At 39.4% G+C, this 25899-nt stretch overlaps 2 protein-coding genes across 5 annotated transcripts in view; one reads left to right on the forward strand and one right to left on the reverse strand.

Annotated features, from left to right (window-relative positions):
* col17a1b (collagen, type XVII, alpha 1b) overlaps window positions 1-1344 on the forward strand; it is a 25660-nt gene extending 24316 nt beyond the window's left edge. For all 3 annotated transcript variants that reach the window (XM_067610305.1, XM_067610306.1, XM_067610307.1), the window contains one exon: window positions 23-1344. In XM_067610305.1, the coding sequence (XP_067466406.1) occupies window positions 23-75 (53 nt within the window). In that variant the 3' untranslated portion in view covers window positions 76-1344. The remainder of the gene's footprint in view (window positions 1-22) is intronic.
* slka (STE20-like kinase a) lies at window positions 1163-24562 on the reverse strand. Of its 2 annotated transcripts, XM_067610310.1 has the most exons (19): window positions 23694-24562; window positions 20766-20930; window positions 17652-17700; window positions 16939-17088; window positions 15954-16026; window positions 15371-15565; window positions 15084-15165; window positions 14725-14856; window positions 13285-14592; window positions 13057-13187; window positions 12456-12579; window positions 11567-11746; window positions 6693-6764; window positions 5478-5607; window positions 4639-4763; window positions 4351-4545; window positions 3775-3900; window positions 3324-3437; window positions 1163-3094 (listed from the first exon to the last, which is right to left on the reverse strand). In XM_067610310.1, exons 1-19 carry the CDS (start codon window positions 23841-23843, stop codon window positions 2948-2950), a joined length of 3648 nt encoding a protein of 1215 aa, XP_067466411.1. In that variant the 5' UTR covers window positions 23844-24562; the 3' UTR covers window positions 1163-2947. The 2 variants fall into 2 exon arrangements, with proteins under 2 accessions (XP_067466411.1, XP_067466413.1); XM_067610312.1 differs by lacking the exon at window positions 6693-6764 and having other exon boundaries at window positions 23694-24474.
* Window positions 24563-25899: the final 1337 nt, after the last annotated feature.

A 25899-nucleotide genomic window follows, 5' to 3' on the forward strand; every position in this document is an offset into this window, starting at 1 on the left:
CCCTTTTTTTCCCCCACTGCAGGCAATAAAGTGGTTCGTCATCAGCTGCGTCGCCGTCAAGCTAACCGTGGCTGAAAGCTAACATACTACTGGATCATGTCAGATTTCATTTTTACTTGTCTTTATTTCATTTTTTTTAGGTGTTCAACAGTAGTGATGCAAGTAGTAGAAAATGCTCCTTATTTTGTAGAAATTTGTAGAAAAGGACTATTTGAGGAAATAAAAAAAAAAATGCATCAAACGTCTCTTAAAAACGGCTTCAGTAGAGTAATGGATTTAGTTGCGGGTGAGTGTTTTTGTGACTCAGACATTTTTTGAGTTTTTGACATGTGGGTGTGTAATGTTTACTTTGCTTAGTTAGAGGCTTGCATTCAAACTTTGTGCAGGGGCAACTTTGTTTAAGAAAACATCTATTTTTAGGCGATAGCCAGCAATTGCTGATATTTTTAATTGCACTTTGCATCTTTTTCCATGGCTTGTGTGACTGGAGAGTCTGGTGTACTTTTTTTTGTATTCATTGTCTTTTGAGGATTATATTGTATTGAGGACTATATAAGTGTTAAAAGCTGTTAATGTTATATCATTGTAACCATTCAATGTTTTATGAAAGACTACAATATTTTATAATACTGCCACATTATCCACATAAATCAAGCCATCTTCCAGCCTCTAAAACCCTGGATATTATCCTTTCAAATTATAAAATGATTTATGTTTTAAAATATATAAAGTTATCATTATCTGAAGCAGACACTGTCCCACAAGTTGCAGGTAATTTGTGCAGCAGGATTGGGGCAAGGTGTGCGTGTTGCTGCATTCAGGAAAGGTTTGTTACTTGTTACTTGAAAGGTTTGTTGGTAAAAAAATAAATAAATCAGGTTGTTTTCAAGGTTGTGAGACAGGGACTCAGATAATCACTAAGAAATGACTGATTGGATTGTATATTTTTGTATGAGAGCGCACTGAAATTCATATATTTTCTTTATACCTTTAAGTGTTGGAAAGATTTAATTATAAATTGTTCCCAGATTATGTTTTACGTCAATGAATTTATTGACATTTGATCAATATATTTGAAAGACACACAAATAAATCTATTTTTGGACTTGTGAGTCTTGATATTTGTATGACTCAATTGATATTAAAATGATTTCACTCCAGGTTTGGTCCAAATAAACAGTCAATATTTTATTTACAACAAAAATGTCCATTTATAAAGACACTAAATACATTTGATCTGACATCAAAAATGCATATACTAAGAATATTCATTGTGATAGAATGACGACTGTCAACACATCAAAATGCTGTAACTTAACAAAATAAAAAAATATTTGAAATCTATGGGCCGTATGGTGTCATTCACAAGACACAGCCTCAAATAACCCCAATAAAAATCCAGCATTCATGACAAAACACTATGTTAATGTTAATGTCAGCATATAGAGAACTGATAACATGCACTGATGATATAGTGGCAAAATAAACCAATCAGGTATCTTTCTCTTGAAATGGGTCTCTTTTTGTGAGCCATCAATACTCGTAAAATACAGCGAGGAACATCTCACATGATGAAATTCATACAGTTAAGGAGTTACAGATACAGCATTTTACCTTTCATACAACACTGGTCTCAAAAAGAACAAAAGCTCATCATAAAGAGCGATTACAGCATCAATATATCAGGAATACATGTTTAGAAAACTAGCTGTGGTCATAAAATAAGGGCATATTTGGAAAAAAAAGGTAAAATCATAAGTAAAAAAGAAAAGCAGGCAAAAACAATTCAGTCAGTTTGGAGTTCGAATAGGCTTGGGTGAGACAAAGGTGACTCTGTCAAAAACACATGACAGTTTACTACTGCATATCTTTTTTAGCTCATGTGGCAAAACAGTGCAAATCAACAGCTTTACATTCCTTTAGTATGCATTTGTGTTCATACTTCACACAAAAAAAGCATTCGCTCATGAGAACACGTCTCAGAATAACTCCCAAAAAAGGACAAGTGATTTTTTAATATACTTATATGAGTATTTCACCATTCTCCAGGAAGTAACAGGCCACCTCTGTGTTTAACTAAACAGGGGAATGTGTGTTTTGGAGTACAGCAATGAAATGAAATTATGTACGAAAGCAATAGGTATATTTTTGTTCATTCGACTCTAAAAGACTAAAATAATCATGTTAAGCACAGTATCTGATTGGACTTCATATGTAGCTACGCACATGTAACATTTTACTCAGCGCATGATTCACAACACAGTACATTCCACTTGCTTTTAAATCACAGCCTTATGATCCCAACACGCTGCTGTTTTTGACTCCCATTACGACATTACACACTGGGCACATAAGACTACACAGCCATAACAAAGCCTTACAACTACAGACTTTTTCTGACTCATCTCCCCTGAACCAGCTCTATCTTACATGCAGCAAAACAGACAGAGTTGGCTTAATCACCAGCTTATGAAATGATTCAAATTATCTCTCAACACCTTGTGATTATGGATGAAAACGATATCCAGGTATTTAAGTGCAAAACATTCAGGGGGCCCTGTATTTACCGCAAGCTGTAATAAAGACATGGAAGGGCCCTAAATGCAGAAACAAAACAAAAAAAAGGAACATATGAGGCACTGGAGATCATTCATACTGTAGCAGGCTGTGCTTACAATGCTTCTGATAAGCATGATTGGCCTTAGCTACCTACTGCAGACTTTTAACTTTTTGAACATGCTCATAAAAGTGCATATTGTCCAGTTGGACATTTCCCAACGAGCAGAGAAGAGTTGATTAAGTGAGGGAACGGTGTTTAGGCACGTCATGCTCACTAAAGGTGGAATCAAAGCAGTGGAGACATTTTCATGTTTATCAGTAACGGTCAGAGAAATGATGCAAACTCCACCAGGAAGAGTCTGTGAGCGCAGCCAAGTTTGATTTGAGGCTATGAACCGGAGTTGTGCAGGTTCGGGATGGGGTAAAATTTGGATACTCGACTCTGGGTGGTGGGGTTAAGGCATTCGGATTCACCGCTCATCTTGAAGAAGACCTCCTGCTCCTGGAGTTTCCGTGTGAACTCATCCTCCAACGCCTGCAGGGGGCAGCAGACACAAACAACTGAGTCAACCACTGAGGATTTTATATCATGAATATGAAAAAAATGATCAAGGCAGCTAAGTGACAAGGCTCAATTGTGAAATTCATACAACAAATTTATAAGCATTCTGCATGAGTTTGATGCAGGACAAAGTACGACTGAAGAGAGAATTTGTGGGAGTTATACATTTTTTAGACAGAGAGTTAAAAAATATTTAATATACCTTCTTCCTGGGTCTGAGCTTCTCTCTCCACTCCTTTATCTCCTGGCTGTGCTCCTCATCCAGCTCCTTCAGCTTTTGGGTCTCATGTTCAATCAGCAGGTGGCATTTCTCATTCTGAAAGGAAATTTGGGTGAACAAATCATCTCTGGATTAATAAATAACACCTCCAGTCCTCTGTACTTACTCATCTGCACTGGAATTAACTTCTGTTTCTTTGCTCTTTAGTTTAGATTTAGTTAGTTTAGATTTAGTTTCACCTTCTTTTGTTATCTTGAGATCAAAAAGTCCTTTAATATTATATTATTTATATTTCTTCTGGATGCTGATCCTTCTATAGTCACACCTCTGATTAAAATCTTGTTATTAAAAGTTCTCCTGTTACATTCATTCTGAGTCAGTATGGACAAGAAAGCTAGCTGAATGCCTATAATGTGAGCAGTTATGGCCTCACCTGTAGCTGCTGCAGCTCTCTGATGTTTGAGTCACACTGCAGCTGCAGATCCCTCATCTGGTTCTCATGCTTCTGGTGTTGATGGAGCCTCTCGTTCTTCTGCCTCTTTTCTTCCTGAGAAGCAAACTGGAACACACAGACAATACAAAACAGACACCTGTAATTATCTTTGTTCACAAATTCGAACCCATTAACACTGTACCAAACAGTGCTATAAAACATATGGTCCGCTTGTGCTACAGGCAATACTAGCAAACAAAAGAAGAGATTCAGCAGAAAAAAAAGTGCTTCTTGCTGCAGTGAATTTATAAGATATTTCAATATTTCCTCCAAAACTGGGAGGATGATGGAGCCAGTGAAGCTTGTGAAATGTTTACTGGAAAGTTGCTGGTCTGAGATCCAGACCGGCTGGGAAACTTAAGTGTACTGTGTTTGTGTTGGGCAGATCCCAGGCGTGATTGTATGCCAGTGACACAGTGTTGCTATAAAAAGTACATGCATGTTCAGTCACTTTTGCTTAAATGTAACAACTAGTAAATCTAAAACAGCTGTAGCATGAATCCACAGTGTCGGTACCTGTTTTATCCGTTCTCTCTCCTGTTCTGGAGTCACGCTGGCAGTGGCAGTGATGCGGAGGCTCTTCTTGAACATGGCCATGCGGGTCTTGGCCTCGCTGCGCTGGATCTTGGGCAGACGAACCCTCTCTTGGTTCTGTTTGTTCTTCATCTCCTCAATCAGCCGCTGGTTGTAGCGCTGCATCTGCTCCATCTCCTGTAAAACACACACACACACACACAGAAATGGTCACATATGAACACACCTCATGTATTTTAATAAAGCTGCACATTTCTCCATGTCTCTTACTTTCTCATGCCTCTTCAGCAACTGGTGTCTCTGTAGGAAGTACTGGTCTTTCAGCTGCTGCTTCAGCTGCTGGTGCTTCTCCTGCAGGTGGCGCTCCTCCAACTCCCACATGGCTGCCTCTCGAGCTGAAAAACACACGTGCACACACACACACACACACACACACACACACAGAAACATCAGGCCAGAGTTAGCAGACATGTATATGCATGTTAACTAGTGATGAGCAGTGTGATCAAAGCAAAACAGTCAGGACAAAACTGTCAGAAAATTTGACAAGCTGTAACATGTCTTGTCAAACATGTCTGAATGTCACAGTCGTTATTTATTCACTGTTGGTGAGCACAAGTCATCACTGACATGCACTGTGTCTCAGTGAATCATGGGTAAAAAGGGGGCAGTTTTTCTACCTTTCAGACTGCTGTTGTTTTCATGTGTCTGTTATGAAAATTTACTTAAAAGAGATGTGAAACCTGCACAGGATGCTTCAGCTGCGTTTCTTGAGAGGTAACACTTCCCAAACATGTACTGATAAAAATCTGCTGATTTGGTGTTTTCAGCTGTGTTGCACATGAATGCACCACAACAACCTGATGCTTCAAATTAATCAGTGCTTTCAACAACATTATTACACAATGACACAACACAAAAAAGTTAAAAAAAAAAAAAAAAGGATCCCTGTGATTGATTTTATGCCTCATCTGATTTTTTTATCATATTGAAATTAACAGAAACCAGTGGCTGCCTGTAAAGTAGGAAATGCACAAGTGTTAAGCTGTAATGAAAAGATGTGACTGATTTTGTCTGTTAAGTACTGTAGTTCTTTCTCCATCTCCCACCTCTCATCAGCTGCTGCTTGTGGTTAAGGCAGTCCCTCTCAATAGTGGCGATCTCCAGTTTGTGCTGCTGGATGATTTTCTTCAGAGCTCCATCCAGCTCCTGCTGCTGCTTCTGTAGGAACTCCTGCTCCTGAGGAGCCAGAGAAAGGAGGAACAGTGAGAAACAGCCAGAGGAAGACATGGGGGATCATACAGAGGGACAGCCAAGAGCAGAGAGAGAACAATTGCATCTTACGTATCAAAACTGCCTGAAAGTAAATTACATAATCTTATCAAGTCATCCGCTTCATGTTCAGTACAACACAGAGCACTAGATTTCACATCATCAACTGGAGTAAAGAAGAGGAGACACTCAGAGATCATGGATGGCAACGATCCACAATGGAGGTGAAGAGAGTAAGAAAGAGAAGAAAACAGTTCAGTAGACATTCAGATTCAGTTTTATGTAAGACAACATCTACATCGACATTCAAAATGTCCAGCCTACATTGTGCATGACTCATCACATACTGTGCCATGAGTCATCTATTCATTTAATTTTCTTTTCTAGCTTTATACATGATTTGACAAGATGTAATATTTTACTCTTTAGATTTCAAATACCTAGCTGCTGACAAATTGTAGGTTATGAACGGCTATTATTTAACTATGATTAAATATCATTGATCATGTAATTACACGGAATTAATTTCATCAGAAGAAAATTTCAGTTACATTTTTATTATAATACTGAGTCTAAATTAAACTGGTTAAAATGTGATGCCATAAGCAATACCACTGGCTTTAACATCCATCCTGTGAGGCAGTCAGTCTATATTTGGACCTCAGCTGACAGAGACAAACATGGATCCAGACAGAAGGGGGATCAACAACTACACCACCTCTGGGAAGGAGCATTGTACATGTTTACTCCCAAATTCTATCTAATCTGATGCAAAATGTGTAATACAATATAAATACCATGTAAAATACACAGACTCAATGTAGAACATTTGTGGATCAGTGGAGGGAAATACTGTGCAGGAGAGGAAGAGAGAGCCACTGCACAAACAGAGCGATGACAACACTACAGAAAAGAAAACAACAACACCGCCCATGCTTACATGTGTCGTTCTTATAAATAAAGCTAAATCATCACAGGCCCTCCTGTCGCTTAACTTGTCACACATCTAAGTATGGGCTAGAAACGGAGAGAAACGGGGCGGGGGGACTTACATCCTGCATCTGAGCGTTGAAGAGTGCACATGAGGACAACTGAAAAGACTGTATCATAACCTGGGCCACTGCCTGCGGAGGAGAGCACACAGCGCACTCGCCCTGATCAGGGACAGACATCACACAGCAGGCTGAGGATCTCTTCACTCTCACACAAACACACACACACACACACACACACTGATTCTTCCTAAGTTATGCGGGAGATGGCCCTTTCCCACTTTGGGAATATCGGTGAGTTTGAGGCGCACAGCATAATTCTGGGTAAATGTTAGGAGGAATTCCATTAATTAGTAATTAGAACTATTCTCATCTTCTCATGCTTGAAAGCGGCTCATGATTCCAGCACTTTATAGTTTAATCCAGCTTGCAACAGAGCAGTTTTGTTAACATACGTTCCATGCTGCTGGTTTATGAGGTGTTAAAATAGCTACCTTTCAAAGAAAAGAAAAGAATGCGTTTTTCCATGTGACTCATCACTAATTCATAAAAGATGTACAAGAAAACAAAGGTTGGAAAAGGCTGTCGGCACAGATGTCTTCTGTGGAAACAAAAGCTGTGTCTGCAGTCGCTCCCTCTTTCCTTCATCCGCTGCTCCCTACTTGCACTCCAGGGGACTCTATGTTAAGTAGGAAACTGAGAGCGGATACTTATGAATCATCATTTTTGCATCACCACTCACTGTGTGTGTGACATAACTGTGAAGTTATTAATCTCAGGAGGAAAGGTGAAGAACTGCATTGTGGGATGTGTAGTTATAATGCTAATAGTAGTAGTAGTAGTAATAGATGCTATAAACTGCATTTTTTGTTTCATTTGGGGAATTTTTTAAAGTATCAAATCTATTACAATATGTCATTTTATTATGGCTGCAACTAACAATTTCTTTCATTATCAATTAATCTGCTGATTAGTTTCTTGATTAACTGTTTAGTTATAAAATGTCAGGAAATGTTAAAAAATGAGACAAATGTCTTGTTTTGTCAGATCAAACCCAAAAATATTCACTTTATTATCATAGAGGACTAAGAAAAACAGCAAATATTTAAGAAAGTCAGAACCAGTGAAGTTATGTCACTTTTGCTAAAAAAAAAATATGATTAACAATGAATTATCACAAAGTTTGCTAAGTTTAATATCATGATACTGTATTAATATCTCATAATGTTTTCTGGAAACTCAATAGTGAAACTATTAATAGATAAAATGTTGGAAGTGGCTATTTTTGGCTTATCTAGTGAGTTAAATACCTGACCAATCAAATTCTGTAAATCCAATATAGCCATAAAGCAGTTCTCTCATCATTGCCCACAATAGCCTAATACTGCCAGGGATTTTAAAGGGATAGTTACCTCAGTATAAATGGTAAGGCAAAATCTCAGACACTGTTTTGCTAATGTTGAGTGAATGTGATGAACTCTGTTGATAATGTCTGACTTTGGATAACCACCAGGCAAGGAAGTATTTGTATGAGGCTGTACTGTATCCAACACATGTATGTAAGTGTATATATAGTATATAACAAAACTGAGTACACTCATGTGCAATATCACTAAAATGTTAAATGATTCAACATTGAATTATCTTGCAATAACTAATATTTTTAGGGTGGAATGTAGCGTATTTGATCTTATTTATAATTAAAAACAAACAGGTTAGATAGACTCAACTGAAAATAAAGGCCTCAATGTACAACCTCAACTCAACCAAAGTGTGACCACTGAAACAAAAATTACTACGCCTGTGACTTTCAGTTGACACAAATTGCCTGAACAAAGAGAAGAACCTGTGAACACCACAACTTTCTCAGGTTTGAGTTATGTCTCATGCAACATGGCTCCACATGAAAAAGAATTGCCTGAACAAGTAAGAAACCAGATTGTAAGACTTCATAAAGATGGGAGAGGGTACAAGATAAAAGATCATCAGTAGACTACTGAACCTAAACCAAAACACTGTTGCAGCAGTGGTTAGGAGGTACAGGAAGACCCAAACAGTACTATCAATAACAGAACACACAATTCACTATTTATGCAACCTTGCATTGAAAAACAGAGGGGCAAGTGCTTCTGACTTAGCACAAGGATTATCTGTGGAAACTGGCCTTTAAGTGACTGCTCAGACAGTGCAGGAAGTCGACCTCTGTGGACGACATCCAAGAAGTAAACCACTGCTCTCAAAACGGCACAAATATGCAAGATTAAACTTTGCCAAAGAACATGAACAGAAGCCTGATGAATGCTGGCAGCACATTCTTTGGTCATATGAAACCAAAATAAATTTATTTGGATCAGATGGAGTCCAGCATGTTTGGTGTGGACCTGGCCAGGACTACCACAGTAACTGCATAGTGCCGACTGTGAAACACGGAGCTGGGAGTGTGCTCATATGGAGCTGCATGAGTGCAAAAAGTCTAGGGGAGATGACATTTATAGATGGCACAATGAAAACAGTTTCTATACCCAAATATTGAATGAAAAGATGACTCCCAGTCTTAAGGAGCTTGGCAGGAGAGGAATTTTCCAACAATGATCCCAAACACACTGCAAAAATTCCACAAGAGTTTTTAAAGAAGAAAAAAGTGAAAACTATGACCTGGCCAAGTATGTCCCCTGACTTGAATCCAACAGAACACCTTTGGAGTATTTTAAAGTGGAAGGTAGAGCAACAAAACCCCTTCCAGCAAAGAGCAGCTGAAAAGAATCATCTGTGAAGAACGACAACATTTCTCCACAGATTTGTTCTAGACTGGTATCATTCATGCCCAGGATGATCCTATCTGCCATCAAAAATAAAGGCAGTCATACAAAATATTGAAAAATAAAAGAATGGGGTCTCAACAATGAAGGGTTTGCTGACTTTTGTTGCAGGTCGTTCCTAAATATGGATCTTTCATTATAGTTTAATTAGCCAAATATTCTGTTTATTTTTTTTAAATAAATTGGCTTAATTCTTCTTGGGTTTTGTCAAAAACAAATAAAACTGTATTACATGGACAGGATTTGTAATTACCTTTTAGTGATATTGACAGGGGTGTACTCAGTTTTGTTGTATACTGTATAAAGTATATTGTCATATTGCCCAACCCTACCTAAAATGCCTAAAAAAATATATATATAGCGTACTAAGTAGTAAATAGGCAGCGATTACAGACACAGCCATAGTTTGTATTTGTGTGCATATGAAAACCTTACCAGAATAGATCAGGTTATAGGGAGAGAGAAAAGCACATGGAGAGAGAAAAGATAATCTCTTACTCTTTCACAGAGTAAGAGACAGCAGGTGATGGTTTACCTCAGCAGTCTTAAGGAGCGATAGGTCCTCCTTTATGCGTTTCATGAGCTCTTTTCTCATGTGTTTGGGTGACTGTCCAACTTCTTGTTTGGCCTAAAGTGTATGTGCAGAAACTGGTTGACGCTGTACATAATTTGAAAAGCTAACAAAGTTGGCCTACAACAGTAGAAGACATGCACGGCCCAGTTTGAGAGGAAATATGTCGCATCCAGCCACCGATTAGAAGTCAGCATGCTCAATCCCCATGGCCTGAGTTTGATGTCCTTATGAACTAGTCAGTTTTTTGATTAGTAGCTGCTCAGAGTACGTCAGAACTGTCAGCTTGAACTGCATGAGTTAGAATCATATCATGGAAAGAAAGATTTGCCTGGTACATGGTAGAAGATGTACATACGGCTCACCCTGCATTACTTTGCATTCAATTAAGTCCCACAACTATCAAGATGATTATTTTCCCTCTTGAAATCAAAGAGCAGAGTAACTGAGCTGGAATCAGTTTAACAGTCCTGACTTGTAGACTGTTCACAAGCTCTCAGTTTATAACTGCAGATTAACTTATAAATGCAGATTAGACTTCACCGATGCATCACGTTAAAATAATTAAATAAATGCTTCAAGTCTTGTTATGTTAAAGACGATTCTATATCAGTTACTCTGATGCAAGAGTTATTATTTCCCCAAATTTCCCCAAACACCACTTGGAAAAATCTTCAAAAGCTGGCCATCCCATGACCAAAGCCACCTCACACACTCACACAAAAGACATGGTTAGTTACATAGACAAAAACAGTACATTTTGAATAAGGAATACAACATTGCAAAGAACAAAAACGACACATTTCATTAATAGGTAATAGCGTATATTTTTGCAGCTAAAAAACACAACAGCGTAAATAGCCACAGACAGAAGCAACCACTTTGAGCCAACCTGCAATAAGATGATACTTAAAATGAAAATATCCTCTACATGGCCTAGAAAAATAGCGCGAAGCACAACCACCGAGGCATCATAATGCGCAATGTAATACAAATGGCATTGTTGCCATGAAAAAGCTGCATAAAGCGAAACACACAATCTATTGACAAAGCATGTTAACACTGCCTGCCAAGCAGAGAAAGAGCCAGAAAAGTCTAATAAAGACCTCTCATATATGTATCACAACCCCAGCACTCCATCCTCATAAGGTTTTATGCTTAGCCTGAGATTGAACTTTTATTAAATAGTTCTCTAAAAATAACAAATAGACTCAGTAGCACAGTATTGCTTGTGAGGCAACCAGAGGCCTCGGGGCAGATGAATAATGGATACAACAACATGCAGCTAGCAGCATCTAGGAGTAAGATAGCACAGTCTGCCAGTTGCTATCGTTTGCACACATACAGTACAGTCCTAAGCACGACAGCAAGGCAAACCACTCCCAGAGAAGTGATATGCCACAGAGTAAGCTGTTAAACACATGCACCATTAAACAGCTCGTATCTATGACATGCAAATGAGTGCGACCCGAACCTCCAGCAGCTAAGAGCTAATCAGCCCACTAAAAGCCACTTCCATGCAGGCACGGTCATGCATGACGTACCTCTTTCTTCCGGTTCTTGAGCATGTTTTGGAACTTGGAGAGCTCCTTGTCTTGATCCGCTTTGATGCGTTTGGCCTCGTCTCGGAGCCGGCTGGTGTGATCCTGCTCCAGGCGCTCGATGGTTTGCTTCTGCTTCTTTTCCAGGTTCTCTACTTCTTGATCATATTGACGCTTCTTAGCCTGCACAGACAGAATCACGGGACATGTCACACACACAGTGAGTGGCATCAGTGAGATGACTTGACTTATCATCAAGATGATAAGTGTTTATATGTGATACAATATTATAAGAGTAGGTCCCCCCGTCAGATTTACTTAAAGTGCCCCTCCACTCAAAAAATGTGTGTGGCTTATTACTTCAGTTGGATGTTTGAGCTTCACTGTGCAGAATGATGTATGTACAGTTTGACAGTAGAAGTACATATTCAGCTGCTGAAGGGGGAAAGTTTCTCTGTGCTCACCAAAAATCTAAGTTCAAGGCCCAATGAGAACTAGTTTAGAGCCAATTATGGTCCAATATGCAACTTACAAGTGTGGAAACCTTCAGTGCACATACACTGGGAATGGACTTTTCTGTGAAGTAGGACACATCTTTTATCCAGAAGTTAAATGTTTGGAATGAAAAATTTTTGCTTATTCATAGAATCTGGATTTTTCAGGGTCATTGCATGAGATGTAATTTTTGGATTTTAACAAGGTAATTGACCTTTTTTCTTGTGGAAAACTCATATCAAACATAAATTATTATTTTAAGAGTAAGAGTATTTTTATATGTCGTAAAACATGTGTGGAGGGGATGTTTAACTTTGAGGTGAACTTTGAGCTCGATTCCAGGGAGGTGGCCAAATAAAAAACATCACACCACTGTGGTATGAACAGTCTGACTCACTGTAGTTTCCTGTTCAAAGCGCCGGTAGATCTGCTCTCTCTGCTGCTGCAGCTTGTTGCTGAGCTGCTGCTGAGCCCTCTGCTCTTCTTTCTGCAGGAGGCGCAGCTCTCTCAGCTCCTGCCGCCTGAGGAAACCACGCCAGCAGTGTAATTACTCACAAAAGACATTTTTTGCTTCTTTATATATTTTTTTCTTATATGCAAATTTAATTTTTAATTCAATATTAATCAATATTTAATAGGAGACTTTTGTTTTCCAGCTTTGATGTTCCTGGTCTCCTCTTTTTGTGAATCTGTAGTTGTTAAATTGATACATGTTAACTCATACTGCATACTGATATAAGGTCATGAACCTAACATCAAATAGTCAGACAGCACTTGTGTAAACAGTCGGAGCAGCATGTCTCATGTCTTTAAAAGGCAACATGGAAGATGACAGTAACATAATGCAGCATTCATCACAGGAGATAACCCATCTGGCATTTGTAAAAAAGCTGTGGGAGCTGTGAAATGAACAAGAACTATTTAAGGCAGGCATGTTAAATAGGTCATGTCCCATATTTAGACCAACAGTATAGCAAGAAAATTAGAGACAGACATACCTCAGGAACCTCATCTCCTCGCTCTTGGTGTCGTTATCTGTCACTATTTTTGATGTTGTCACACTGACCTCCACACCATCCACCATGAACTTACGTGTCTTCTTCAGAGTCTTCTTCTGACGTTTTGACTCCTGCCAAAGAAAACAGAGATGTTTTGGGATTTCAGATGATCAAATTCGTGTTGATATTTGACAACTGAGGTTATAAGTGAGGGACAGATTATATTACCTGCATTGACACTGAGCCCCCTTCTTTGCTCTTGGACAGGAAGCTGGAGATGGACAGATTGAGGTCAAGGCTGTTGCTATCGGCAGCAGAGCTGCTTCCAGAGTCAGAGTCCTTCTCCACATCCGGCTTGATCACAGCAGGGCTTCCCTGCTCTGTCTTGGTTTCGGAATCAGTTTCACTCTCTGGGACATAGACAGAATTTTGTGATGTGCTCTCATCTGCATAAGTAGTTTTCTCCTCATCTTCCTTCACAGGGACATCCTTAGATGGGAGTGCTTGTTCCGAATCCTCAGAGGTGTCTTTGACTTCATCACAGACTCCATTTGTGAATTCAGTTGGTGCCTCCTCCTCCACGTCAATCTCCTCTCTGGCCTGATTCTGTTGTTCAGGCTGCTCTGCCTCCTCAGGGGCCTTCTCCTCAGGCTTCTCTTCTGTCACCTCACTTGGCTGATTTTCTGCAACCTCCTTCTCAACCAAAACCTCAGCAGAGGATTCATCCACATTTGCCTTTGTTTCTGTGTCTCCATCTATATTTGTATCCATTACATTTGATTCGGGGGTTGATTCTATGTTGTTCTCTTTGTCCATATTTACATCTGTGCCATTAGCCATATCTGATATTCTGTCCTCTGTCACTTTGTGTTGAGGAATCTCCTCATCTGGTTCCTTGCCTTCTTCTTCTGCCTGCTCTACTTCTGATATGGATTCTGGCTTTTCAGGTGTATCTTCAAGTTTCTCCTCTGATTCTCTAGTTTCAGTAAGCCGTTGATTTGACTCACTTTCTTCCGTACCTGCTTCTTTTTCTTCCTTTTCTGTCACCTCTTCGGGCTCTTTTTCTACCTCTAATACTTGTGGAGATTCACCCTCAGTTGTCTCTTGTTGTGTCTCCTTCGGTTCCTCTGTTGTTTCTTGACCCTCTGTCACAGGCTCTTGGGTGTGCACTGCATCTAAAGATTCTTCTGGCTGTGATACTACAGGCTCAGCAGAAATCTCTTCAGCTTGACCATCTTCTGGTTTAGGCTCTGTAGAATCTTGTGAGATAAAGTCCTTGGGTGGCTCTATTTGCCTGGAGGCCAGGTCTTCATTACTGGTATCAGACACTTCATTGAGTTTCTCCTCCTCTGTCTTGTCTACCTCACTTGTTCCCAGTCCTTCGTCAGACAGCTTATCACTGGTCCTGTCCTCAGTAGCTTCAGCCTCAGTCTTTTCTGTAACGGATTCCAGCGTGGAAGGAGTTGGTGGAACTTTGTCATCCTCTGAGCTGGCCACACTGGCATCTGATGGTGCTCGCTTGTGTCCAGAAGCCGCCTGAGCCAAAAGTTAGAAAAATATGGAAAGTTTTTCATGAGGATAAGTTTGATTGATTCCAAAAAACAATAACTTTCAGAGCTCATATGCCATTTGAGTAATATTATGAAATTATATTATAAAACTACATACCAGAGGTGTTTCAGCCTCTTCCTCCTCTTCTTCCTCTTTACTGTCCTCAATCTCCTCTGTGACTTCAGCTTTGGCCTCAGCTATGAGCTCTCTGAGAGGTTTGCTATCAGTTACACTAGTGACAAAAGGATGCTACAAGGATGGACAGGGAAATAAGATCAAAATGAAACGTAAATCTCGATCCATCACAAACTGTCGGGCAGAATCAAATACAAGCAAAAACAGCAAAACAGTAAAATAACACCCTTTAAAATAAGACAAATTCAGATTAATATTCTTATTAGTGTATGCATTCTTTGGGTTATACTGTAGGCTGTGTAAATAGTTGCATACTGTGTGATAACAGGAGGGCAGCTTACCTGTAGAAGCTGTACAGGGCCCCACCTATTGTCCACATTCTTATCAAGTGCTTTCCGCAGGAAGTCACTGAATTCTGGCGACCTTTCAAGAATAAATAACAAAGAGTTTGCTGAACATAAAACACAGTCAAAGCCCCTGGGTCCTGCTTTGTGCAATAAAATTAATACAATTCTTTCCCCTGTGGCCATTTAACTAAGCATTAACAATTTATAGCCCTTTCACACATTAAACAGTCCGGAAACATTCCAGTGCCACCACTCTAGTTATCACCAGTACGCCATCTCACCAGCGAGAGGGATGCATGAGTGTGGGCGGCTCGGACTTGGCTATTTTCAGCAGCACTCTCATGGGATTCATCTCGTGGTTGGGTGGCTCAATCTGCGCCAGCTCTATCAGGGTCACCCCGAGGGACCAGATGTCGGCCTTGTAGTCGTATGGACGGTCCTTGGAAGTTTCGCACATCACCACCTCTGGGGCCATCCTGCATAATGAGAAGTCAGTGGATTTGTAATTAGCATTAAGGAGAATTTGGACTGCATGTGAATGTGTGCATTCAGGAGTATTCTTTGATATCTTTCTGATACATACAGGGTAATGCTATTTCCTTTACTTTTGGAGGGAAACATAAAAATAGAATGTGTACATTTGGGTCTGTAAAGATAGGAAGCCTATTCACTATTTAAAGCTGAGGTCATCAAACACTCAGCTGCATTTAACTTGCTGATTAGGCTTTTCCCATTATCCCTCATTCCATGACAGCTTTTGTGATACCACATTGAAAAATAATCACCCCTGGCTGTGGGACACGCTAGGACAATTATGGATGGAGAGGGGTGAATACCCCCTTGTATCCAGGCAGCATGACTCACCAATACGGAGTGCCGATGAAAGAGTCTCTTCTCTGTAACGTCTTGGTATTTTTAGCAGACACCCCAAAGTCAGCTGAAAGAGGAAATGAATTAATATTCTCTTTTTCAATGAATCAACCTCAACTGTACAATGACACTTCCTGTATTTAACAGTGAATTCATTGCAACTGAAGATATGAAATAGCAGACATCATTCTTAACTAACCTGATTCATGCTTTCAAATATGAAGCCCATAAGTGGACAGAAAAGTCTCAATATTCCTTTTATAATGCTCTTAGAGTCCATCATCACTTCCAGCAGTTATATTACCTGTGCGACTATTTTAGCCTGCTCTCTTTTTCTCTTACGGTATGCAGAGAGCTCTATCATTAAGTCCCTGGTGACTGCTTGATAATTATTGTTTGCCAGGCTCCGTCATGACCCTCTGCCTACAGAACGTGAATCATCCGGGAACCAGCAGCTTCGGATGCAACAGCAGCAACATGAATACTTCTGAAATATTATGTAACCAGTTCAATGTATCACCAACCAGTTCTGTCCTTTAGGGCTACAGAAAACACATTACTTTGTTTTGTAACTTTTTTGCACTTGAAACTGCACCAAACGGCACATGAATGACTCATTCCAATTTTACAGTGCAATGCATTTGTCGCCACTGTCCCCAAAGTCACATAGCTCAGCTGGTTGCTACAGCACTGATGGAAAAGGGATCCAAAATTGACTTTACTAATTAGCTTTTTAAGCCTATTAGTGTTAGCCCTGCAGGAAAGTTCTTAGTGGCCACCGAGGACACAAGCTGAGAGAGAAATCAACAATGAATCAGCTATTGTTCTGTGTAGTATCCTAAAGAGTATCTTGACATGTGCTTAGCTGGAAGATGAGTGATCGTTCAATTCTGAATAACCCTTCAAAATTAATGAAACATTAAGATGGCATATGTAGCAGCAAAGATTAGAGATTTTTTTTATTTTTTTTTTTTTTTACCAAGTTTCACATCTCCCTCCAAGGAGAGGAGAATATTCCCAGCTTTCAAGTCTCTGTGGATGACCTTGTTCTCATGGAGGTAGATTAAGGCATCCAAGGTCTGTTTACACACCACGCGGATCTGGGGCTCTGTCAGTGGCCGCTCGAGTTCTGTGGATAAATGTACAGATAGTTCATGAGTCATATTTTGATCCAGATCGTGTTATTATTGTGATGAACTTTTACAAACAGATTGGGCCATTTTTACATGTAAATATCAAGTGTGATGGCCTGATGGTATCCAATAGCAACCAGATGACAAAACTCCACCCTTTCACAAGTCCAGCATGTATGACTGGACAAGTCTGGTGGAAGAAATTTGTAATAGGTGAGTCACACAACAGATCAGAATCCACCAACATTCAACAGTGGACTGAATTAAAGGGTATCCGCTATGTTAAAATAATTCACACATAAGATGTGGAGAGGTGTTTCTTCAAGCCTCAAAGTAAGAGAAAGAATCTGCAGGCATTAGAAGTGGACTAACCACTCCTTGAAATCTGAGCTACAATAATTATACACTTGGAATGGTCTCTTCAACTGGGGAGAAGGAAAAAAATCCCACAGAGGCTTCTGGATGGAATAAAAAGCGTTGGCACTTGGGGATAGAGCAAAGAAAAAGCACCAGAACTTTACAGTGTTTTTCACTTTCCCTGAATGAATGAGGGACTTACCCAGCATGATGGCATCCACTGCGCCACCCGCACAGAACTCAATCAGAATCTGAAACAGTAAAACAAAAGAAAATGAAACTATAAGAAGAATGAAGTGTAATGTAATGCACCCCAACATTAAAACTCTAACTAAGCAAATTATTTGTTTAAAAAAGGAACATGTCATCCAAGGTAGATGAATCACATGACCTTTATAGGAAATACATCAGCACCCCTATTCTATGTTATTGATTACACTGTGAAGACATTCCAAGAAGCTGATCAATCAGACATTAAACCACCATACTGAGCATCCTCTACAAACATATCCTTTCTTTTCCATTTCAGAACAATCTTTATGTTCCAGTCCTGCCAGGTATAGACAATGACTGGGATCCTTTCCTTGTTTGTCATTGTAGGATTATTTTCAATGCAATGCACCTGTTCTTCAGGATTTTTATGAAAAAAAGTGTGCAGAGGATGGTAGTGATGGTTGATCATCCTATTTGAACTTTTCAAAAAAAAGGGGGAAAAAAAAAGTATTCCGCGCAAGTGTAAACGCCTTGTTGACTCACATCCAGGATATTTCATCACACATTCTGATGAAAAAAATATTTCCTCATTTTGTTAAGTCAAGATGTCAGATGTAGCACAGACAATTTCATTCCTGGAGGAGAGACTGTTAAATGCTTATCACATATAACTGTCCAAGCTCTTTATACTATATCTAACGTATATCATTTGCATTAGGGGAAAATGTGAGTAGAAGTATCCTAATGAAATAAGCCAGCCAGAGTCAATAAATTAAACAGCCTAATTTATTGATTTATTCATTTACTTGTCTACTGCTGAATGAAAGTCTATATAATATACCACTTAAAATTAAAAGTTGATTTGAGCAATACTCAACAGAAGTGCCTTCAACACAGAATAAATCTGCTAAAACCAAATGACCCGCTGTTGAATAATACAACAATGAAACACAGTTAAGTCTATGAGGCAGCAGTGCATTAGATAAACACAACATAATTCCCTAATACTGTTACCGAGATGTAAAACTGACCAGTGTCTGACCTCAGTTGTAACAGCTGATGTAATGTACCCTACCGCCGCTTTATCTGTATTGGCTTTGCCAGCACGTTACTTGGCAGCTCGTGGTATCAGATGATACATGAAAATCAATCAAAGCTACAACCGAGCACTCTCTTCTATTCAGGGACTCAAACAAAGAGGGAAGACCTAGTGGTTGTTCCTGTTCTGCATAACAATTTATTGTGCCACAAGTTTGTAATTTACATTCTTGTGATTCTGACAGATGTTACAACTCTGAACAAATTCAAATTTGCTGATCATAATCTTAAATTGAACATCACGCATGCAAATAAATCCTCTCATTTTAAGCAACATATTTGTATTGACTAATCTTTTGTAGGAAAAGGAACATATTGTACATTAACTCAACACCCAACACATGCAAAACAAAGGCAGTTACACATTAAAGACGGGGCCGGAGGGATAACCTGCATGCAGATCTGAATTATTCACAGGCACTTTCTCCAGCCACCACAACCACTCCATTATCTTCCCATAGATGTGGCCAGTCCACAAGGGATGGTCACATGACACCACCTGCCAGGACCTAATTGCTCGGGGGCCTCTTACTGCACACAGCATGAGATCTACTGACTATGTATTAAACGGCACTGTGACTCAACTTTCCGCTCGTGGCAACAAAGCTTAATAAGGGTATTAAAATAAGCAGATGCAGCACTCTTTTAAAATGAGCCCTTGTCACTAAATAAGCTCAAAATGGGAGGTGTTCAGTTATTTGACAAACAGGATACTGTTGAAAAACTATTTATTACACAATCTCTATAGATTACATCACAGCACAATACTCACTTAAAGATACTACCCATCACTCTCTTATTGTGGGGCCATTTCATTAAACTGCATTATACTGTACTATTGTTGTTGATGTTGTGTCCACTTCATGTGTAATATACAGTGTGTTGGTGAAACAAACAGAATATCAACCCTTAACTTGCATACTGCTTCACTAATTAACATAATTAGGGCTACAACAATTAGTTTCATTATCGATTAAGATGCCAATTATTTTCTCAATTAATCGTTTTGTCTATAAAATGTCAGAAAATATTGATGCCTGTCATAATTTCTTAGAGCCCAAGGTGACATCTTCAAATGTTGTGTTTTGTTTGACCAAAAAAATCCAATCATATTCACTTTACTAAGTGGGCTGCATTTATATGGCACCTTTCTGGTCTTCCAACCACTCAAAGCGCTTTACACTACACGCCAACATTCACTCATTCACACACACATTTATATACTGACGGCAGAGGCAGAAGGTGCCAACCTGCCCATCAGGAGGACTTTCTAATGCTCATTCACACACCGATGGCGCAGCCTTCAGGAGCAATTTAGGGTTCAGTGTCTTGCCCAAGGACACGCCGGGGATCGAACAGCCCATGTTTCGATTAGTGGACGACCCGCTCTACCTCTGAGCCACAGTCGCCCCACTATTAAGTATGACACATAAAGCTTCAAATCCTCACATTTGAGAAACTGCAAACGTCAAATGTTCAACCTTTTTTTGGCAAAAAAAGGACGAAAAACAATTATTTGATTATCAAAATAATCAGTGATTCATTTTCTGTCAATGGACTAATTGATTAATCGATTAATTGTTGCAGCTCTAAACATAATCCATAAATTAAAATGGATTTACATGTATTTTAAATGGATACATTTATAATACATTATTATATATGTTTTTTTTTTTCAAATTATGAACCGTGACTGATGAGAAGTCAGGCAAATCTGAAGTTGAACACACAGTACTAGCCTCTTATTAGGCTCTGACTGTGTCACATTGTCAGTTTTAAACTCTTCAAATGTAGGCGACAGGAAAAAATGCACTGCTCTTATCCTTTAATTTAATGATATACTGTAAGAGTCCTTTGGGAAACAGCATAACGAATAGTGGCTTGCGATGAATTTGTGTGTCTCCATGCGTGACTGGTTCACTGCCTCTGTGTCTCCTTGGCTTCAAATCAACAGCAACACACAAGCAAACAAAAAAACAGTTCCCTCAGTCAGGCACTTACTTACCCAAAGTTTTCCTTCAAAATAGAAGGCATCCAGCAGTTTAACAATGTGATGATGGTTACAGGAGGCCAGAATGTCAATCTCTACCATGTAGTCCTCCAACTCATCCTCTGTCTTTGTGTCAATAACCTTGGCGGCAGCGAGGGTCCCATTCTGCTTGTTTTGAGCCTAAAATTGACAAAGGAGAAAATGGGAAATCTTGGATTACATTCTCACAATTCAAGGTGTATAAATGATGAAATAAGGAGAGAGACTACAAAGAGAGGGATTGTGTCAAAGAGTATGTTTTCAATATATTTCTAATACTTGATGGCCAAGCTACTGAACAATCAGCTTGGCTAGAGTGGCTGTTGTGAAGGGACATCCATCAACATTAACAATTTCCTTTCAGACAAAAGCAATTTTGGAGGAGGAACAATAAGCACTGGAGCACTTTATAGCGTGTGTAGCTGAATGCAATCTCCTAGGAGGATCACATCTCTATAAATACATTTCATAGAGACTTTATGATAACAGGTTGTTATATTCTGAAAAGGAAAATAACTGTAGAAAAAACCCCCACAGAACCCATTTCAAGTAAAAATATTTACAATATACCCCATCATCTTCTGACCTACTCTAACACAAAAGGTTCTTGTGAAGCGTGCTCACTTCCTCGTCTTCTTTCTTTCCTTTCACTTAGACACGCCTACCGTAAAGTCAGATGTGAATTTCGAGTTGCAGCAATTTAGATATTATAGCAAATTAACAATTATTTAATAGGCCTTCTGATTGGGGAAAAAGCTTATGTTCATCTATACTGTGGTAACACACACACACACACACACACCACACTTTCTCACTTTCATATTCCCCGTTAGGCCGCACTGAAGAGAATAATACAAAAAAAATTCCCATGCCTCCTGTCAAACAACAACAAACTGAGGAGTTCTTTTAGGGCCAGCTTTGGACTTCATGTTTATGGATACAGACATAATCTCTGGGAGTTAAGGAAAAAGAAAAGGGAGGGAGAGCTAGAATGTGTCAGACCCTATATTTACACATTTCTGACCCGATACACACCCTGTCTCTTTCCCTTTGTGCTAGTTGACGCCTCTCTCAATTTTTGTCTCTCATAAAACAGGTACATGAATTTGACGATGTGAGTGATGGGCGATGTGTGAAGAGATATAGATTATATAAGCAGTTCACAGTAGGTGTTAACAATGTCTTTGGCATGTCTCTTTACTAATTAAATGTACAGTAGAACCATCATGTTAGATGTGTATATGGAGTCAGAACTCTTTTGCTGGCAATCACCCTGCCCAAATGAGGCAGCCGTCAAAAGCCTGTGAAATAACTGATGAAGTATGTTAATAGTATTGTGAACGGCAACCCCCCCCCCCCCCCCCCCCCCCCCACAACGCTCTGTGTGGGAACAAGGAGTCAATACATTGTAAAGGTGTATATTTATCATATTTATTTTCTTCTGAGAGAGCATGAAAGTCTTCTGGCTTTTGTCACAGTTTGCTAATCAAATAATAAGGCTTGGAAACTGGCAGATGAAGATTTCTGGGCTATTAGCTGTATTATTTGATCACAAGAGTTCCAGGAAGGAACCATGTAAGAGCCACAGAGAGAGTGAGCAAGAGAAAGCTGTTCAACAGGGTTTACTGCAATAAAATGGTCCTGAATTGATGACGGCATGGAGGTGCATGCAAAGTTGATTTCCACCAATTGTGTGTGTTAGATTTGTATCATACACCTTACATTTCCTGGAAGTTGTTCAAACAGGTTGTATTTAAATTATGTTTAAAAAAGGAAAACTCAAGGACATACAGTATACTGGTCTATGGACAAGGCTGAATTTCTCTCATGTTGTTGACCTTTTCAAAGGGTGATCTCAGCCCAACACAAATTCACACAAAGATAACCTGCACAGGTACGTCAGCTAGCAGCAGAGATTACAGGTGGTGGACACAAAACCTTGAATACCTTGTGATAAAATACAATCCAACACCACACACTACAGCTTTAGAAATAACCACAGAAGGAAACAACTGCTCTCTCCACTACTCTCTCAACAAAAACAGAAAATTATAATCTCCACAAAGGTAGCTAGCTATTTTATTCAATTGCATGATGCTGTTCTGGTGTTACTGATATTATGTCCACCTCATGTATAATGTTCAGTATGTGTTGATGAAACAAAAAGACCATCAACCTCAAGTGAGAAATTGTTAACCACTACACTAAATTACAAACACACCTGTCACAATGTAAGGCGTTATCTACTGTCCACTGTCAATGTAAACAAAGTCCATTTTCACAACTGCCCAATTCTACAAGGCTGGCAATAACATGTTTGTCTTTAAAGGCACCTGCTCTCAGGATTTTTTTTTTTAAACAGCTTATCAGTGTGTCCTGGGATCTCTCCACGCAACCTTAGACAATCCAGTTTGGCATCTGTGAGGCTGTGTTTATTCTGTGGTAGAGAACCACTCCTTCAACAGTTTGACTGAGGCCAAGTGCAACTCAATGACAAGGCAAAGTCATAATTATAACCCGAAAATGTCGCTGGGCCTACCTAAAACCTCAAAAATAGGAAATGCCCCTGACACAGTTAGGTGGCGAGTTAAAGCTGTTACTACACACAGAGACCTAGTTTATCTTTTTTTGTATTTCCTCACCGGTTAGATTCAAGTAGGCCATGTGTTAGGCAAGTGACAGTTAGAATACAGGATGCAGTGTGAGTAAACTGTCATAGCAAACATTTGAATCGTAAATTTTAATTAATGAGGGTCTAAGGATGTGGCCTGACCGTGGGCTGTCACTACTGTCATCTAATGATGTAAATTATGACCTGCAGACAGCAACATGAAACACAGCGGAACCAAGTGTCTACGAAATGGGTTAGAAAATCCCAAAGCGGGCGTAATATGTTATTATTACCTTGTATACTTTCCCAAACGCTCCATCTCCAAGTTCCCCAATGATGTCCCAAATCTCCTCTGGGTTGACGTCTCTGTGTACATGTTCATACTGCTTCTTCTTCTTATCAGGCCCTAACTTGAATATCTTCCGAAAATTGAAAAAAGACATCTTTTTTCGGATGTAGCTCAACTACAGTGCCGTGGATGCAGTCTGTTCGGTTATTTCCGCCAAGAAATGAACAGTAGCGGTCCCTCCCGATGCGGAGTTCAAAACGGCTATCGAAATAACAGCATACAGGCGGTGAACGGAGACAGACAATATGCTGCTGTAGCCATTCAGCTAATGATAATGTCAATTATAACTTCCCCTCGACGGCAGTTAGTCACAATCACATCATAGCTAGCAGTGTTCACAGGACGCTGGTCGAGAAGGTGAAGGATACAGAGAAGAGTTCGCTGTTCCGCACAGGCTGGTGTTTCCGTTTTCAACGACTGAAATGAAATGACACAACAAATACCGACCGTAGCATCACACTCGACACGACGTTTGCATTATTTTTTTTAACGTTACCACGAAAAAAACAGGCAGTCAAAGGACCCCATGCCTCGGTTGGCTGACCACACAGAAGTTAGCGGACCAGCGTCTAGGTAGCTAACGGAAATATTTTGAATTTCCGTTAAAGCCGTTGAAAAATAAAACCGTTACGAACAGTCATACAAGGGACTTAGTACATATCATAGAAACGTTTAACCGTCAATGAAGAATTCGTGGTTGCTTTGATATCAGCCGTTTTGCGTGAAAGTCAAGCGTACGTTACATCTGTTTTGTTGGATGAAAACGCATTTTCCACAGAACACATCATCCTTAAATGTCTCCAGTGTGAAAGTTGTGTTTTGTTAGGTTAGTGTTGGATTGCCGCAGCAACGCAAAAGACCCACTCAAATGCTTTTACGTCGGAGGCTAAATGGAGATGTTTCCGCTGTTAGTTGTTTTATCACTAGTTAGCTTGACGCAGTTGGGTAGCTGTATCGGTTTCCTGAATCTCTTCGACAGGACGTTTTCTACCACGCATGCTGCTCGTGTTCCTGTCGTCATGATGAGAGAAAAAAAATGGTAGAAGTTGTTTCAGCATGTAGCCTCAGTTAGGGCCAACATAATGATGCAAGGAGTCAGCTGATGCAACTGATCAGTTCAGCTAATTCATAATCATAAAGTAGTCATGTGCTGTGCTTTCTGTGAATTACTGCAGCAGATGGTTATGGCTAAATCAATGTTTGTTTTTTCTTGTTACCAGTTATTTATTGTATCAATAAAGAAATAAAAAACGTAGCACAAAATCAAACAGATCTGGAGAGAAGTGATAGGCGCAGACTAGTACATGGCAATGCAAAACATTAAATGAAATAAAGAACATTTACTTTAACAAGTTCAGGTCTTTAATTTCAAATTTCAAAGAGCTTAATGACCTCTCAAAATTAAAAATACTCCTAGGAGAAGGAGACAGGGCATATCTTGCTGCCCAATATGTATCAACATACCACAAACTGAGGGACAGTGAATGACCCACACACACACACACACACACACACACACACACACACACACACACACACACACACACACACACACACATTCACACTCCCACTTCATTAGGTAAGTTACACCTCTGCAATCTAATGCAATCCAATACAACAGCTCTGCCATAAATCCTACATTTATGAAGTTTATACATTTTCAGTTTTTGTTGACATTTCCAGAAACGTGATAATTCCACTTTATGTTTATTATTGAGGTCGTAGTGGGGGGTGGTGGTGGTGTACTGGAGCGTGTTATATTGAAAAGTGTTCATAATATTTTGTCCACTCCATTAAAATACATAAGAGGGGCAAAATATTAGAAATGAAGTTAACAAAAACATCACCCCTGCTCTCCCCAATATCACCCTATCATCATTAAGACTCTTGTTAAAGTTACTTTAAGTTGTCTCATGCCACTGAAATCTTATTTCAAGATAAGGGGTAAAAGTAAGAGGTTCAAATTCGGGAAATATTTATTTATTGTATAGTATAGTATTGCTGTATCACAGATATAGGCCTACATATTTCATACATACATATATCATTGTTAAATTGTAGAGGATTATGATTATTACTAGGTGTAGTCAGGATTTTGTTCCATATTTCACAGCAAAAGTAGGCACGCCTGCAAGGTTACAAATATCAAT

Source organism: Thunnus thynnus, chromosome 14 (genome assembly GCF_963924715.1).
Source record: "Thunnus thynnus chromosome 14, fThuThy2.1, whole genome shotgun sequence".
NCBI lineage: Eukaryota > Metazoa > Chordata > Actinopteri > Scombriformes > Scombridae > Thunnus > Thunnus thynnus.

What these genes read in the sequence shown, in the direction of transcription:
- slka (XM_067610310.1), bottom strand. Translation starts at nt 23,843, where the DNA reads ATGTCTTTTTTCAATTTTCGGAAGATATTCAAGTTAGGGCCTGATAAG. An exon ending in CAAGCAGCAGCTGATGAGAG is followed by an intron (nt 4,764 to 5,477) that starts GTGGGAGATGGA and finishes TGTGTTTTTCAG; the next exon opens with CTCGAGAGGCAGCCATGTGG. An exon ending in AGCTCAGACCCAGGAAGAAG is followed by an intron (nt 3,095 to 3,323) that starts GTATATTAAATA and finishes TGCCCCCTGCAG; the next exon opens with GCGTTGGAGGATGAGTTCAC.